The 16,293-nt window shown below is 42.2% G+C and overlaps 2 protein-coding genes and 1 non-coding gene across 4 annotated transcripts; 1 reads left to right on the plus strand and 2 right to left on the minus strand.

Moving 5' to 3' along the window:
* Positions 1 to 3,551: 3,551 nt before the first annotated feature.
* LOC120700537 (E3 ubiquitin-protein ligase MPSR1-like) lies at positions 3,552 to 5,115 on the plus strand. The gene is made up of 2 exons (XM_039984794.1): positions 3,552 to 3,627; positions 4,814 to 5,115. The coding sequence occupies exons 1-2, from the start codon at positions 3,552 to 3,554 to the stop codon at positions 5,113 to 5,115; spliced, it is 378 nt and encodes a 125-aa protein (XP_039840728.1).
* A 692-nt stretch (positions 5,116 to 5,807) lies between these two features.
* On the minus strand, positions 5,808 to 5,879 carry TRNAC-GCA. The gene has a single exon. It is a non-coding gene; the product is annotated as a tRNA-Cys (tRNA).
* A 219-nt stretch (positions 5,880 to 6,098) lies between these two features.
* LOC120697165 lies at positions 6,099 to 14,755 on the minus strand. Of its 2 annotated transcripts, none has more exons than XM_039980303.1 (16): positions 14,206 to 14,726; positions 13,906 to 14,101; positions 12,813 to 13,114; positions 12,262 to 12,438; positions 11,396 to 12,145; positions 11,216 to 11,310; positions 11,074 to 11,136; positions 10,897 to 10,985; positions 10,709 to 10,807; positions 9,941 to 10,603; positions 8,717 to 8,791; positions 7,883 to 7,953; positions 7,742 to 7,799; positions 7,200 to 7,404; positions 7,001 to 7,051; positions 6,099 to 6,903 (listed from the first exon to the last, which is right to left on the minus strand). In XM_039980303.1, the coding sequence occupies exons 1-16, from the start codon at positions 14,451 to 14,453 to the stop codon at positions 6,407 to 6,409; spliced, it is 3,639 nt and encodes a 1,212-aa protein (XP_039836237.1). In that variant the 5' UTR covers positions 14,454 to 14,726; the 3' UTR covers positions 6,099 to 6,406. The 2 variants fall into 2 exon arrangements, with proteins under 2 accessions (XP_039836237.1, XP_039836238.1); XM_039980304.1 differs by having other exon boundaries at positions 6,113 to 6,900; positions 14,206 to 14,755.
* Positions 14,756 to 16,293: the final 1,538 nt, after the last annotated feature.

Consider the following 16,293-nt stretch of genomic DNA (forward strand, 5'->3'; position numbering starts at 1 on the left):
GCATTATAGTACTTGCGTGTTAAGTAGTCTTAAGATTACTTGCTCCTCTTTGATTGACTCGTGTCCTTGTCCATCCGTCTTCAACAAACTAGTAGTAGTCTTAAAAAAGAGTTAGCTTTCCATTTCTCTAAGGACGAGAAAATTATGACTATGATATATAGAAAAAAAATAAAAAATACTGACACCTGGGGATTTGAACCCACGCCTTTCGGACCAGAGCCTAAATCTAGCGCCTTAGACCACTCGGCCAAACTGTCTTTTGTTGAATTGTTCGGTACGGAAATAAATAAATAAATTTGAACATAGGATTGCTAAACACAATTACGTGCCCAAGGTTGTTAAAAAAAAGGGAATGATCTTATGCCTAGAACAAAATCATATGGTTCTACCCGATTGAATTTCAAGGTCTGTTGCCCTCGTGGTAACTCCAGGCCCAATGATTATGGATCGTGCGTGGGGCATAAGATCTCATCTCAAATCCGACTCCGACTTCGACAATCAATTATGTTTCTATATATACTAGTTGAATGCCTATATGTTGCTACGGTAATAAAATAACAATATTCATCATATATAACATTATCGTTCTAAAAAGTATTGAGATAAACCAAACACGTCTGTACACCATTGTAACCAAGGTCAACTAAATATGCAAACAAACGTACAATAAATTCCAATGTTGTAAATAGTGGACTAAGCCATTTAGCTATCTATATCCAAAAACTGGCCATAGCAGGCTATAGTCAGAGATAGTGGAAGCTATAGCCGTAGATTTAAAACCTTGATAAATTCTACAACCATACTATCATGGAGTACAATATATTGATGAATCCTAAAGCCATGCTAATAACAAAGATAGTATGGCATAATAAAAAAAATGAAAAAAGACTTTGCATTTTATCGACCTTTGCAATATCTATATTCAGGAGTCAAGCTTCAAGCATGCAAGTGCAGCACATGGTAAAGAACATTGCAGGAAACATGCATAAGAACTCAAGAAGAATAAAAATACACAAATGCCACAACTGCATTTAGTAACAATATAATATTATGAATACATTTTTCTCTAATTCACCATCTGTTGGGTCATAAAACTCTTGTTCGTATTTCTTGCAGAGGAATCATTATCATTGAACATCAAGGGCGGATGATCAGTTGTCGTTTTTCTTTGCTGTCCAATAAAGCTGAATAACTTCTTTATCTCCAAAATAGACAATTATTTCAAGAACCATGCTAATATGCAAAAGCACCATATGACACAATCATAGTATTTGGCCTGCAAAATAATGGCTTATAATGTCTAGACTCCACAGAAAGTATTGGATGCCACAGATCTAGAATACAAGATATATCAACAGAATGACTCTAGCCATGCTAATATGCAGCATTTTATCCACCAACAGAACCAATTTGTAACAATATGCAAAAACCATTCTCTAATGTTTCTGGTAGTTGATGAAAAAGGTATATTTATAGTTTTTCATTACTGACACCACAAAACAGTGATAATAAAATAACATTTTCTTTCGGTCTTCTTAAGAAACTCTTGTATATAAGTTTACCTCAAATATGTCCCTTCCATTTTATCACAGCCTCCAGCGAAGTCATGGATAGCAGATATTGCAATCTCTGCGGCCCCTCCTCGGAGGCTGTCCATGATGATGGCTTGCAATGAACTGGAAATGCAAGGGAGAGAGAAATCCTAGTTACTGCAAAGCTCCTCTGCTGCATGCGCACTGTCAAGATGTTGTCAAGCAATGGAGAAACGTATTGTTGGATTGATGCAGAATGGAACATATAGGTGAAATTTATGTGATCGACTGATTGTGGTAGGGTCCAGTTGTTGTTTACTGTGACAGTGAGCGGCTCTCGATCAAATAGTCTAAATAGTCAGCTATAGCCACTGCTATAGTTTGCTATTATCTTTGAGATATGAGAAATCTAGAATATCCATCTCTTGGCACTAAAAGTCTAAATCTGCTAATAGCCAATTATATACCGCTATAGCCGTAAAATTAAAGGTTATTTAGTCAGCTAAATTTTATAATTAGTCTTTATTTATTGTTAGTTTAGTATTGAACTTTATCATTTACGAAACTTAGTATTTTGTCAATGATGTAACGAGGGAACGAAGCTCAAGACATACTTCAGTACATGAAAGTTTCTTGATTTCATGTTTATATGCAAAATTACTAGCTCATAGATTTATCCATGGTGTTGAAATAAAAATGCATAATTGTGAGAACTTTCTAGAAGATTAGAGAGTATGCATTGAACCATGGTTACCATGCTTCATGGTGAAATATGTAATACTCTAGAAATTAGATATTTGTATAGTTAGGTAAGAATGAGAAAAATTCTAGAGTTAGATATTTTCTAAAGAAGTATGTAGAACATGGACACATGATAAAATCATATGAGCCATAAAGTTCTATAAATATGGATGCTCCTCTTCCTTCTGTCATACCATGGCATAAGACTCAAGTCGTCGGAGATGACAAGATTTTCATGTAGTGTAGTAGTATCATGGTAGGGTATCCATATAAAGAGTATAAGAGTCTTATGTTTTACTAAATTGTAGTGAATAAAGAGTTAAGTTCCCATATTGAGTTAAGTTCTCTTGTATAGTCATATTAGTGTCTAGGTAAAGATCTTATTGGTGTAGTGTGGATATAGGTCCCACAAAGAATTGGTATCACACTACTTTGGTACCATTTCTCAGAAGTTACAGTGAGGTTAGGGGCCCCGATTCTCATCACATTGTATTTACAGAACCACTAAATGGGTTAGCTAGGCGATAGCCCGCTATTGTTTTTCTTAGACTTTACAAACACCAACAACTAAATATCTTAGCCCGCTATTTTAAACACTGTTCCGATGGATTGATGAGAGATAAGTGAGATGAAGGTGAATGATTGGCCGTTGCCCACAACCAACCAAGCAATAAAGTACTTACCCTGACCGTGTATGGGCTGATGAAGGTGATCTCATGCCGGAGAAGTGTGAGGCTGTCAAGCTCGTGTAAGGAGACGCAGCAAACCTTTACCCATCAGCGGCTGAACACCTGTCGAGAGCCTAATCAGCCTCAACATATACTCGAGCGTGATGTCACCTGATGCTATGCAGGTGACCATGTCGAAGATCATCAAGCTGATAGAAATGATGTGCATGCCTTCTGGTCCGCATCCACACATCAGACAGCAGAATCCAAGCATGATCACTCTTAGTGCGTGCAGCTCGGGCAGCATGGCGGACAGATGCTAACCGCAGAAGTAACAGCCGGCAAGCCTAAGCTTCGCCAGGAACAGAGTATGCTCAGTTTGCAGCTCCCCGAGGGCAAAGAAACCCAGTGACAAGCTTCTGAGCCGGCGGGAAGGATTCGCATCTCGAAGGCCCCGTAGATGGGCCGAGTTTGGTTCACGATCACCAGCTCCCACACCTCCTTCTGAGGCCACCACGTCCGGCGACGGGGCAACACGAGGAACCACCTGGAGGCACCCAACCGGGTCCTAATGCTCCTCTAGCACATCGCTAATGGCCTCCGTGCTCAGATGGGAGACATTGGCAAGATCGGGGGTGAGGTCGTCAATGGCCCCGACCAGCCTGGTGTTGTGGATGATGAGCGGAGTCATTCTCCACGCGAGCTCGATTCGACTGCATTTGCTTGAACCAGATCAATTCGATTCGACCTTTGCGGTCTCTGTCCCCTAGCTTTTATAATTTAGATCCGCCCAACCAACTCAAGTAGTCTAGTCAAGTTCAACTAGGAATTTGCATGCATGTGGATCTCATTGGCTTGTGGGCCTCTGCCTTGCACATTCTACAACCAAAGAGTTCCTGAACGAGTAAGTTTTTTTATTGTCTTGCAATTCTATGTTTCCTTTGCTAAAATCCTAATCTTTTCATTCCAGGATGGTTGTGCGGCTCTGCAACCTGTGGGTGCCGACTTCTAAAGAATCTATCCATCATTTTTTTTGTCTCTTGGCACCCTCCAAGTGCTTTTGTGTTATTCTGAGCCATGATTTAATTGGTGTTTCGAGCTGTAAACTGCTACTATTTTGTTATGAGCAACGACTGGGCTGGCCCTTCAACTTTTTTTAGATTAAGAAGTTAACTACACAAAATGCTGTTGAAAAGAATTGTTGGGAAACATGGATTGCATCCTCCAACTACACCTATTGTTGTCTTCTGAATCTTTTGACACTTTAATATAAACTCAATATATTTCCAAGGCTCACAGGGAAGATGGCAAGTTCAGACAAAAGCACAATGCATAAATGCATAATACATAATACAACACTACGCGGGCATATGTTAACGCTAAATTTGTCACAAGTCAAAGTTTGCTGGACAATCTGGACGAACCGGTCGTATAAACCGGTCATACCGAGATGCAGGTCTTCTTGAAAGCATAACTTCCTCATCCGAACTCAAAATTGGACGTTCTATATATGCATTTTGACTGTCTCGACGAGATCTACGTAATGGTACTATCCAATTGATCATTTGACAACTTTGTCCTGACCAGTTTGACTGGTTTATACAACCGGTCTGACCGGTTCACCCAGATTGTCCAGCAAACTTTGACTTGTGCTAATTTTGGTGTCAATATATACCCCCTGTTTTTTTATAAAGCTTGTGGCTGATTTTAATTTATTGTGAGAGAAAAATACTGTTGGCTAGCTGGTTACTAGTGGCTGGTGCTGGTTTGGTGTGAGAAAAAGGCACCACTGATGGTTGCTGGCAGAACAGAGCGCATATATCTTAATATGCCTCAAGATAACGGTTTTACCTTATGTTCATGTATCGTCAGTGTCAAGTGTCAATAAGATGCTATGGAGCGTTTGTTCTCTGATCGCCACTCTGTATGAAGATATGCCGGCCACCCTGCAGAGCCTGCCGGAGGTGACGGCGGGCCGCTCGCGCGAGGGGGAGGACTGCGCTGTCTGCCTGCAGGCCTTCCGCGCCGACGAGACGCTCATGGCGATGCCATGCTCCCACGCCTTCCACCAACACTGCATCTCCGAGTGGCTCCGCCGCAACCCCGTCTGCCCGCCACCAGCTGCGGCCCGCCGAGGACGACGCCGAGTCGCCGACAAGCAGATTGCTAGTTAGCTGATGATCCATGGTGGTGCCTTCTGCGTGCTACTGATGATTTCTCTTCTCTTTACCCGCTAGGGGATCGGAGAATTATGTAAATGTTATTACCAAGCAGTGATTGCAGCTTGTCAGATCCTTGTTGACTGCAAACGGCTATGGATGCTAGAGTGTGCTATCTCTTGCTATGCTATGGTACAAACAGCAGAATATTTAGGAACGAAAAACATGCCCTTTTTCGGTTTTTCCTGTAACAATCGGATCAGATAGAGGTCGGTCATGCCATGGCCACCTGCTCCTGTTTAGGCTTTGAAGGAAGCATGAAATTCTTCTGCAACCCTACAGATTCAGCAAAGACTTTCTCAGACTTCTTATCTGCAGAAATTGCCTTGACTAATTTTTCAGGCTAGATTAGTTGCATAGTAACAGAATGTTATGCATGCAACCATTCAATAGTTTGTGTTAGTACTGTTAGCATTAAGTTAACTGGAAAAATCAGTGCTTGTCAGAAATCTGGAAACATTTTTAGGTGATTTGAATCAGTGATATCAATTAATCTGGAACTGGAAACATTCAGCATGGCAACTTGTTTCAGTTGCTTGTTCCCTGCAATTGAAAAAGAAATCCACGGTAGCCTAACTAAATGCAAAAGAAATATAGCCATCCCATGTATCTGAAATGAAAAATATTATTTAAAAACAACAATAGAGAGGGCCCATCCGGGTTCGAACCGGAGACCTATTGATCTGCAGTCAATTGCTCTACCACTGAGCTATGGACCCATTTCCTTCTTAGTTAGACAGCGGCTATTATTAAACTGGCACCATCCTGAATTTCAACCTAAGCAAACCAAATTTTCTCAAGCACTTCAACGTGAGCAGGAGGCTATCGTTCTTCACCAACACTCTTGTGGCCGAGAGTTTTGTTCGCAATACATGCTTCGTGAAAAAAACGGCTGTTGGATTGTGAGTTGTGACAGGATGAAGAGGAACACAAGGACAAGCTTCGAAGATAATACCATTAGCACTTTCGATAATACCATTAGCACTTTCACCATGTTCTTTGCTGCTACAAGAATCGAGTGCCTCATCTGCAATAGTTCAACTTCATGCTGGCAGATTCAGGACATGGACACGAATCCGCCAGCCTAATTACAAATTACAACCTCTGGCCCACCAGGTTGTGGCAGGGGAGATTTATCGATTAGCTCTACCATACATCAGGTAAGGAAGGGGGAAAAACATGACATCCACACTACTCCCAACATATGCACAGGATAAACAACAATCGCTTCGCTCCGTTCTCCATCTTATATAAATCCAAGCTGGGTGAGGTCATCATCTGGGATCTCCAGGGCGCCTGAAAGATCAATATCTTGCAATGAGTCATCAAGTCCATCGGTAAACCATGAGCTGATATCGTTGCCCTGCCCATCAAGCCCTCCTGGAACATCCAATATGTCATCTAATCCAGGCAAGACTGGCAGGGCAGCATCTGTGGTAGGCCGCTGGGCAGTGTTGCTGGAAGTATTCCTTGTTGGATGCTGGGTCTTTCTCTCACTTGGAGGCTCGGGTGGGGGCTCTTGCACCGCTGGTGATGACAATGGCTCCACCACTCTACCCAGCACGTTTCCAGAAGTTGATAACTGTGCCAGCTTTTGCTTCGGCTTTGTCTTATTTTTGCGCTCCCCACTCCTTCCGCTGCCGCCAGATGAGAGGCGCCCTGATTTCAAACCGGAGCCCTTTGCAGATGCATCCCTGCTGTGATCCCTTTCCCTGTCACTCTTTTTCCATTTTGTGCTACCTGCTAATTTATCAGCAACAAGCAGATATACTTGATCAAACACTAGTGGTTAGAATTCTAACATCACCTAGTACAATGATCATCAGGATAGCAAATTTACCTTGATCAAATGGAGTTCTGTCGAGCTTTTGATGCTTCAGCCTCTCTACACCTGAAAGCAAAAGAAAAGCAGGCAGGACGTTATTATTTGGCAAAATAATTGATTTGACAGGGAAAATGGGCCTGTTACAGTACTCTCTAAGTACGCAAACAAAAAAGGGCAATTTCACTCTTAGCAGCAACAGATGCAAATAAATTACCTTCTGTGGATTTTGCATCACTGCTGGGCAAGGGCGCAGATAGCACACTCCAAAGAGATGGATCACTGAAGCAGCTCTTCCCTGTTTCATCAAATTTCTGGCACCGAGCAAGAGTACGCTTGGCAAAAACCAATGCAAGCTGTTTTGCAGCCTTATTGGCAGACTTACTGACACCAGCCTTGTGACTAGAGCCGACTCGCCCACCCTACATACCATAAAGAGATACAATCAGTATCGAGGATCAAGGTTATTCACAACTAACCCGCATTACCTCCCTTTTACCAGACGACAAAATATTAGCTTAAAGGGGCAAGCAGCCAAGCACCATCCAACAAGCAGAGACCTACACTTACTGCCCCCACAGTAATTTCATTAACTAACCTTTTTTCAAAAAAAGAAAGACAACAATGCCTTGTTGAAGTAATGAAGGGTGAATACCTCTACAGAGCACAACTACAATAGCAGAGCATGGCACTCATAATCCCATGAAATACCAACAGTGATTTAAGAAAACCAATCATGTAAAGAGAAATCTCAACTACCTTGAGTTTTCTGTATGCTCTTTCAACCAGTTTATTCATGGCATGCCGCTCCAAGCTCCTGTCAGGTAGTCTTAAAGTTAGCCATCAAAGTAATTTCATGTACTAATCAAGATATAGCCAATAAATGGATTTCGCTGGTACCTCTCCTCAAGATCCTTTGTATCTTGAATTGATTTATCTAGCTTATGTAATCTGCATTTCTTTTGATTCACCTGCAAAACAAGAATAGTACCATTTTAATATGCATTGGTGCAAGCCCAAACCAATGCTATCTTTCGCAACATATTTATGTAAAGTTATAGCAAGCATTGGATGAAATTATCAAATGCTAAAGTCTCAAGATAGTACATTAAGAATTAAATGTCTTGGTCATTAGGTTGAATGCAGATGGCTCAGATAAACCACTTAAGCCACAGAAACTTTTTGAAGGACCCGTAATTTGGCCACCTCGCATTGGTACCATTCCACTTAGTGATACAAGCAACCCATCCTAATCCATAACATTCAAATTTGATCTAGAGGCTTTTATACTAGATACAGATCCTAGCATAAAAATACGATAACTATCAAATTTTGATTATTTCAGAGTTATATGCAAATCATCTATCATGAAGAGGGGTACAAAATGGTGGTGTTTTCCCCAAAGAAACTATATTGGTCCTCTTAGTCCCCTTATTTGCCAGCATGCCACTTGCGTAGCTCCGATGAACCCTACAGTTTAAGCACATAGTGATGCCAGATGGGCAAGCCCAGCTTCATATATGCTTGCATTATAATGTTTCAAAAAATCATAATATTCGGAAAAAGGGAATTCTTGCACAACCCAAGTTTCAAACAAGATAAAGGTTATGAAAATTTACATGGATCTGGTGAAGTCAAATTAACACATTGAAAATAGTATGTCGAGTAATAGGTATCCATTTCAAATTTAATCAAAACTGAAGACATCTTATTAGGAGTGGTTGTTCATGTAACCTGATCATGAAGCCTTTTCCTCAACTCTGAAATCATTTTATTAATGTCCTCATCTTCTCCATCCTCCAGCTTTGGCTGAAAAGGGTAGTGTTGCAAAGATAAGGCAAGAATCACAACTAGAATGTCAGACTGGGGAAATACATAATTTCTGGTTAGTACATAATCTTTGACTTTATGTTTGTTGCAACAGACAAAATAATATAAATACCAGAATTCAGAAGAAGTAACATATGCATGTACATGCCCATGGGATGACTACTAATTTCTGGGCACATCAAATACTTTCTGACTCATTCCTTTTTCATGTGATGTTTCAGAAGTGAAGTGAACCCTTTAGGCTGTCAAGAACACGGACAGCTAAATCTATGCGTGTTGCATCTATCTCATGCAATGTGTACTACTTGATCTCTTTCCTCACAGATCACTACGGCAGAGGGTTGCTAGTAAGAAAACAATTAGGTGTCAAGAGACACAAAGGGCAAGTAATCATCTTGTGCTTTTCTTTAGTAAGTCTGAGTCAAACCAAACAAAAGAGAACAGAAGTGGGCACTTTGAAAACATCTAGTTCGTAGATTTATGCCAAGGAGAGGAGCAAGGGGTTAGGAGGGGAAGTAGAAGCTTCCCGCTTCTTTTCAGGACAGGGGCGAGATGTGAAGAGGGGAGGAGAGGGCATGAAGAGTGTGTGTGTTCGTGTGGGTTGTATTCTGAATACTTTTTCTCCTTAATGCAATGATGTGTGGTTCTCCTGCTTAGTTGAGGAATTTTTTTTGAAAATATAGCAAACTATGACAAATATCCAACCATATGACAAAAACACAAAATCCCAATAGAGCTTCAGCAATTCATTCATCCATTTAACTGTATGCCACAAAAAGGTTCAAGAAAGACAAGCCCCCTAGCAGCTACATCTTAAGAAACAGATCAGGCCACTCAAAATTTGCTGACTATGGGGCTCCTATTTATTTTCTTGCACACGCAAGAGAGCTGCATGTCATTATATTAAGTGTTCCTATTATTTAACATGTTTCCTGGTAGGCAAGGCATACAACTTGTAAAAACAGACAGTATCAAGCTTTTCTTGAACATGGCGGAGAGCTGCATGTCTTTCTATCAAGAGCTGCTACTATTATTTGACATGTTTCCTGATAGTTAAGGCATACAACTTGTAAAAAAACTGCATAAAGCAACGTGAAGTCAACAAATGCAGAGTTCAAGGTACCATACCACTGTCTCTGGACAAATGCCAATACTTTGCAGCTCAATCAAAATTTTATCTTCCACTGACATCTGCCCATACTGATACTCATATGGAGAAAAAGGGAAATCTTTTGCCGAATTTTGACATTGCCGTGAAATCTGTGGTATCAAGTCATGCAAAGGGCCACTCTCTGGGTATACAGTGAAATTGATCCCATCTGATAAAGTCTCACTATGAACTGAATTTTCACTATTTGAATTGATGAAGTTGCTTGAAGCTGTAAAACCATTGCACATGCTCTGATGTATCACAGAAGTACTGTTTGAGTGCGTGAAATCCACGCTCAACCCGAAATTAGATGTTATGGCACTAGCTTGAAGTTCATTTTCTAAGTATCTGTTAACAGTGTAAGGATTGCGGCTATTTGGAAACTCAACAAGAATATCTCTTTGCACACCATTGGAATCAGGTAAGTCATCTTCTATGATTAAAGCTGAAAGAAGTCTGTGTGCCATTGGAGCCATTTCATTAAACCATTTGTCAGCTTCCATCTTCTGTGGTACTGTGTGGTTTTCGTTGCCAGGAGAAAAACAGCCAATAGATCCTTTTGCTCCAACTCCATTGGTTTTGCTTTGCTGGGATGAGGGAGAAAAGTTGGATGGAGCCAGCACCTGAGATGAATGCTCCTCCTGCAGTTTTTTGACATATGAAGCGAGGATACATATATAGACAACGAGTTTTAATGAAACAGGAAAAAAATTTGTTGGCTCTATTTACAGCATAAAGTCACGTACCATCTTTTGCATTCTTCGGTAATCACTTGATCCTATTATATCATGTTCACCATCAGACATGCATGACATGCTCGTCTCAAGCTCTTCAACAAGGTTGATCTGACCACCAACTCCAACAAATCAAAACCCATCCCAGCCCACAATGAAAGCACATTCAATCATGACATCTAAAGCAAAAATGAACCAACCTGGTTTTTCAAGAAAGATAAATTTTCAGAGCTTATGAAAGTTAGCATGGGCTCCATTTTCTTCCAGAAAGGGCCAGAATACGCACCAACTGCAGAAAAAGAAAAGGAAGTTATAAACATCAATCCAAAGTGATGCCTGACAGTCACCAGGCAAAAGTAATAAGACAGTATACGCACCAATAGCGCTGCGAGCAGCGTTAACAGCAGCTAAAAGTTCCTCTTGGTCATCTTCTGGTTCACCTACAATACACAATTAGTTATTAAGAGAAAGGATAATACAAGAGACATGAGTATAAAGGTGAAGCATATTTCAGAAAACCTGTTATATCTGTAGGTTCACAATTTAGAGCCTGTGAATGCCAAGATGAAGCTTTGTGGTCAGAGCCCTTTTTCATTGGGGGCCGTCCCAACTTACTGCACAGATTATTGAAAGATCAAATCAAGATTCATATAAACAATCTAAGATCCACAATGCCACAAAAAGCTAATGATTAAGTACCTCTCGTTCTTTTCAGATCCAGGTCTTCCACCTTTTATTGGTTTTCTAGTTTCTGCAGTGTCCTGTTTTTCTTTTGGTATGGAAGAACACCCCTTAACATGCATAGTACCTCTTCCACTCCTCCCTTGACGACGAACACCAGCATCTTCAAGCTCTTCTTTCAAAGGAATCCTATTTTTATTTGATGAAAATATCAATCCCATTGCGTTATGGGCTGCAATTGCACCCTCGTTCCCCACTTCACCACTATGCATAGCTTTCTCCTTGGATTTGCTCTCTGTTGCAGCTGATCCCTCGCTTTCTGACGGACCAGCAGGAGATGAGATGTTATCCATTTTGGTTGTTGGCGCGTTTTTTGTCAGCAAGACACTGCCAGACTCTATAGGTGTTGATCTAGTGGCAGTGTCAAGTGGCGATCCTTCAGATAACACTTCATCAAAATTTGATACTGGGGAGACAACATTTGCTCTTCTTGTCCGCGACATTTTCTGTGAACGTTGCCCAACCCAAGCAATAGGAGGTGAGGAAGCGTTTGAATGCGTGGAACGTTTGCGATTTGTCATGCTTCCCAAAGGGGATGCTTTATTCGTGTAAGGGGGTGCTTCTTCCCATTCATCACTTCCTCCAGTTGAACGCTGGAAATTAGAAGATGAATTCATAACAAGTGAACTGGTTCTTGGAGCCCTGCATGCTTTAGCCTTGGGCAAGGGGCTTAAACTTCCATTCTGCATATCCTCAGAAGTATTTGCCCTATTTAACAATAAGCATATCATCAAAAGGATGACAATGCTGCACTAATCATTCACATATATGTAGCAAAGACAAAAATATGAATTAATCAGGACCACATAAGTATCTTAGCTTACTTGTTTCCTTTTACCGTAGTCCTTTCTTTATCTACCCCAGCATGACGTTCTCTTCTTTCATTTGGCTGAGTGGCATAATCCACATCTGTCTTGGATTGAATACGGGATACAATATTGTTCTGCTGAGAAGTGCTGTCCAACTTGCTACCTGCTAATGCTCCGGTGGAAGATCCATGCCTGTAAATGCAAGAATTAAGAAGGGCAGCTCTAACATGGATATGAAGAGAATATAGGTTTCTACAGATAGCATGGTCGATTGCAGAAGGTAAAAAAACTGTATTGATCGAAGAAATAAAATGCGGTTTATCCCCAGCAATAGCTAGAAAACAAACTATCAAATACCAACCTTCTGATGATGTGCATATACAGTAATATCATTCTACTCTCTTGTGATGTTGGACTTAATAAAAAAACAGTTTATGTCAACCCTTACATCTCTATTTCAAGGCTTCAGTTCAGCATGATGCTCAAACACAATCATTTCAGGGAGTGACCAACCACAAACTGAATTCTAAATTTAAGGCACAAAAAATTATAATCCCATGGTTTACCTGTATGCAAGGCCATCGCTGGATCGTGGGCGTACTTCATTGGCTGGTCTATGTTGACCCACAGACTTGACATCTCGATCAGCATCACTGCCTCTAACAAGCATCGTTCCAACAGAGCGCTTGCGCTTCATCTTTTTTTCCCACCCTTCACCACCAGTAGATAAACCTCGCAATTTGTCTTCAGAAAGCCCTGAGACTGTAGCAGACATTCTTGTACAGCTCTTTTCCTTCTCCACAGGTGAACTTTTCTCATTACTAACCAAAGGACCCTGCCTTGTAGGAACACTAGCACGTCCTTCCACCTGAAATATGTAGAAACAATGGGACAAGTTTTTAAAGTGAAAAGTGGTAACATACGAAAATTATAATGAATTCGAAAAGGTTATCATAGTAAAATTAGTGACAGAAGTTTAGAAGAACACAGCATACGTCACACACCTTAAAATGACAAATTTTTAAGGTCTAGAACCGGCCAACCAGAGTTTTTAGTTTCCAAATCCAAGAAAACAGGTTGCTAGCCAGTTAGCAGGTGGAACTAGGAAGTTAAGTTATGAAAGATAAGGCTTGGTATGGAGTATGAGTGGTCTGAACGTGAAAAGAAAAGGTTATATCAGTGTGGAATTTAACCGAGATGATTCGACTTACAAAAGAAGAACAAGTTTTCTGGTATTCTACTGGTTTTCCAACCACAAGTAACCAACAATGATAGGAGTACGGAAACTTGATTGAGTTATAACTAGTTGTAAGGATTGAGAAGCCACAATTTTTTCTTGAACTGTTGTGCCCCAGAATCTGAGTGGCTATTAGGAAATCAGGAATGCTGTTTTGACCATAGCAAACTAAGAAAAATAAGAAATGCAACTCTTTACATGTTAATTATGATGAAATAATCGGATCAGTTCATTAGCTACAACTAATTATACAGAAGAGACACGAGACCATAAAGATTGGAGCTTTTGTAAATTGAGAGCTGGACACCAAAGTCTTGGTGGGGTCAGGATTGTGTAAGTGGCAGTGTAAACTGAAGCAAGCATAGCACATCATAGGATTGTGCTGAAACCGAGAGTGGGCCAGAAAGGGATGAATGACGAACCCGGGCATCCGCGAGGGAGGAGCGCACACGCTTGCTCAAGACGGCAGAGCTGTTCTGCGCCCCTATCCTGAGCGCACCCGATGAGGAGGCGAGCTTGTCGGCGCCCGAGTCGGCGGACCTCTGGCGCTTGCGGGTGACAATGTTCTTGTACTTGTCGAGCTTCTGGATGGCGTCGTGCAGCGACCTGACCTTCTCCCTATGGGAGAGCGGGGGAGGTGCAGCGGAGTTAGCAATGCGGCGGCACGGGGAGGGGAAAACAGACAAGAGAGGAGAGAGGGGGGAGCTGGGAAGGGAGCGTACTTGGCCTTGCCCGTGGAGTCCTGGACGCTGGCGCGGATCCGCCTGAGCTCGTCGGCCTGGTCGTCGGCGGCGAGCGCCCGCCTGAGCTCGGGGTGGCGCCAGTGCTGCTGCTGCTGCTGCTGCTTGGGGTCAGGCCCCCAGGCGGGCGAGTCGAGGGAGAGGTACTGCGAGAGCGGCGGGGTGGGCGTAGGCGGCGGCGCGTGGGCGGCGTCCCCCGGCCCCGCGCCCTCGCGGAAGCTCCCCGCCATGGGAGAGGGGGGGGGGGATTAGGGCTAGCTGGGGTCCCCCTCGTCGGCTAATTGAGCGCGCGGCGGCGCATCGAATGCCGCGGCGCGGGCGATCGGGGCGGAATTGCTCGGCCGCGAGGGGCGGCGGCGGGAGGAGGAGGTAGTCGGCGGGGCTGCTGACGTCGGCGCAGGCTTGGTCCGATCGAAGAGGGTTGGGGTCTGGGGAGGGAGGGAGGAAGGGGATGCGGGCAGGAGCCTCACGAGAGGGGAGAAAGGGGAGCAGGAGGGGAATTCGGAGTCAACTTTTTGCCGCCACACTGGTCAACGAAGCCTGTGATTGGCCCAATCCGGTAAGGAAATGTCTCCACCTCCTCCAGTGGCCAGGCCACACTGGTGAACTGCTACTACTCTTGTAAGGAAAATTGAACTGAAATTTACCACATGATCCCCAGGGATTTGGTCTAGTTCATGCCTACTATTTACTAGATATGTTTTCGAAACTTGTATTAAGAGGCCAAATAACTTTTCCAAGATGTGGGATAATTAAGATACCGCTCGCATGCCCTAGCTAGGGAGGAGGATTGTAGAGTACATGGACAAAGCATCCCAATTCCCAAGGGCATACCTTGTATATAAGGAAAAAAAACACATTTTAAGAAAGATTGACGGTAGAAAAGGTTACAGGAGCGAAAGAAAAAGACATTTTGTACCAAAAGTGCGAGAATCGACGCGGAGGGCGGATATAGTTGTTTGATATCTCCTTTGGACTTATTTGCCATGTGTAGCGCATTTTTATTTGCCACGTGTAGCACCCTTTCGTGACATGGAGGGTGGATATAGCTGTTTGATATCTTCTTTGGACTTATTTGTCATGTGTAGCGCACTTTTGTTTGTCACGTGGAGCACCCTTCCGTTGGTTTTATCCTGTCATTATTGTTGACGAATCTCTGCTGAAAGCCTTATTTATTGCGAGAACAATATCGAATCTAGTGTTAATGCTAAGTGAAATGCTCTCAATCTTGTTGGTGATTTTGTCACGCCACATTTTGTGCAGGTAAATTACATGCAGGGGCGGATTGGGTTCCCCTCATAGGCCCTTCATGTTTCTTAGGCATGGATGAAGGAGTGTATGAAGAAAATAGAGGAGAGGAAGAAGAGAAAAAGGAAGACAAAGAAGAAGGATGAGTAAATGAGCCCCCTTACTCCTTAGGCTGCCTACGCCACTGATTTATAGGGAGGTGCAGACTAACATAGTGTATGGTGCTATAGCTATAGGTGTGATTTTTTTGCAAGCCTGTCCCATCTTTTAAGGCCGTTTTATTAGTTTGTTCAAGCTTGAGATAAGCATATGGTGCGGGTGTGGATATAATCTAGTATCAATGTTGTATTATATTAGGTATTTTCTGTACAGGATGCTGATAAAGCATGATTTGGTCAGATCACATTGAAATTATCGTTTTTTGTATCTGGCAGAGTGGATCCACTCTGTTCTGCTAGTTGAATCAGCTGAAACAAGCCAGTTTTTCTAGCAGATTTTCTGTCACAAAACACTATTGAATAGATCGAAACCAACTAGCTTTTCCATCAGCAGAACATAGTCAATCCACCCAGAGAGGGAGAGTTGGCAGTGAACGGACACTTCTGCCCTTGGTGCACATATAGATTATTGAAACAAGTTAAATGTGCACCTCCAGTTTAAGAATCAAAATTCGCAAAGAATTTCAAGATAATTCGAATGTTAGTTAGGTATTAGGAGTCCAGATTACATGTTTCCTTATTTCGATTTTCGATATCGACCGGAGTCCAAGTTGATGTGTGATAATTTTCCCCAATCCCAGTTTCGTTTGTTATTTAGTTAAAA

The sequence above is a fragment of the Panicum virgatum genome, chromosome 3K (genome assembly GCF_016808335.1).
Source record: "Panicum virgatum strain AP13 chromosome 3K, P.virgatum_v5, whole genome shotgun sequence".
Taxonomy (NCBI): Eukaryota; Viridiplantae; Streptophyta; class Magnoliopsida; order Poales; family Poaceae; genus Panicum; species Panicum virgatum.

Coding starts and splice junctions, on each gene's coding strand:
- LOC120700537 (XM_039984794.1), top strand. CDS start 3,552: ATGGGAGACATTGGCAAGATCGGGGGTGAGGTCGTCAATGGCCCCGAC. Junction 3,628..4,813: donor TGTTGTGGATGATGAGCGGA/GTCATTCTCCAC, acceptor ATGTATCGTCAG/TGTCAAGTGTCAATAAGATG.
- LOC120697165 (XM_039980303.1), bottom strand. CDS start 14,453: ATGGCGGGGAGCTTCCGCGAGGGCGCGGGGCCGGGGGACGCCGCCCAC. Junction 8,792..9,940: donor GCATTTGTCCAGAGACAGTG/GTATGGTACCTT, acceptor TACCCTTTTCAG/CCAAAGCTGGAGGATGGAGA. Junction 7,052..7,199: donor TGATGCAAAATCCACAGAAG/GTAATTTATTTG, acceptor TTTTGCTTTCAG/GTGTAGAGAGGCTGAAGCAT.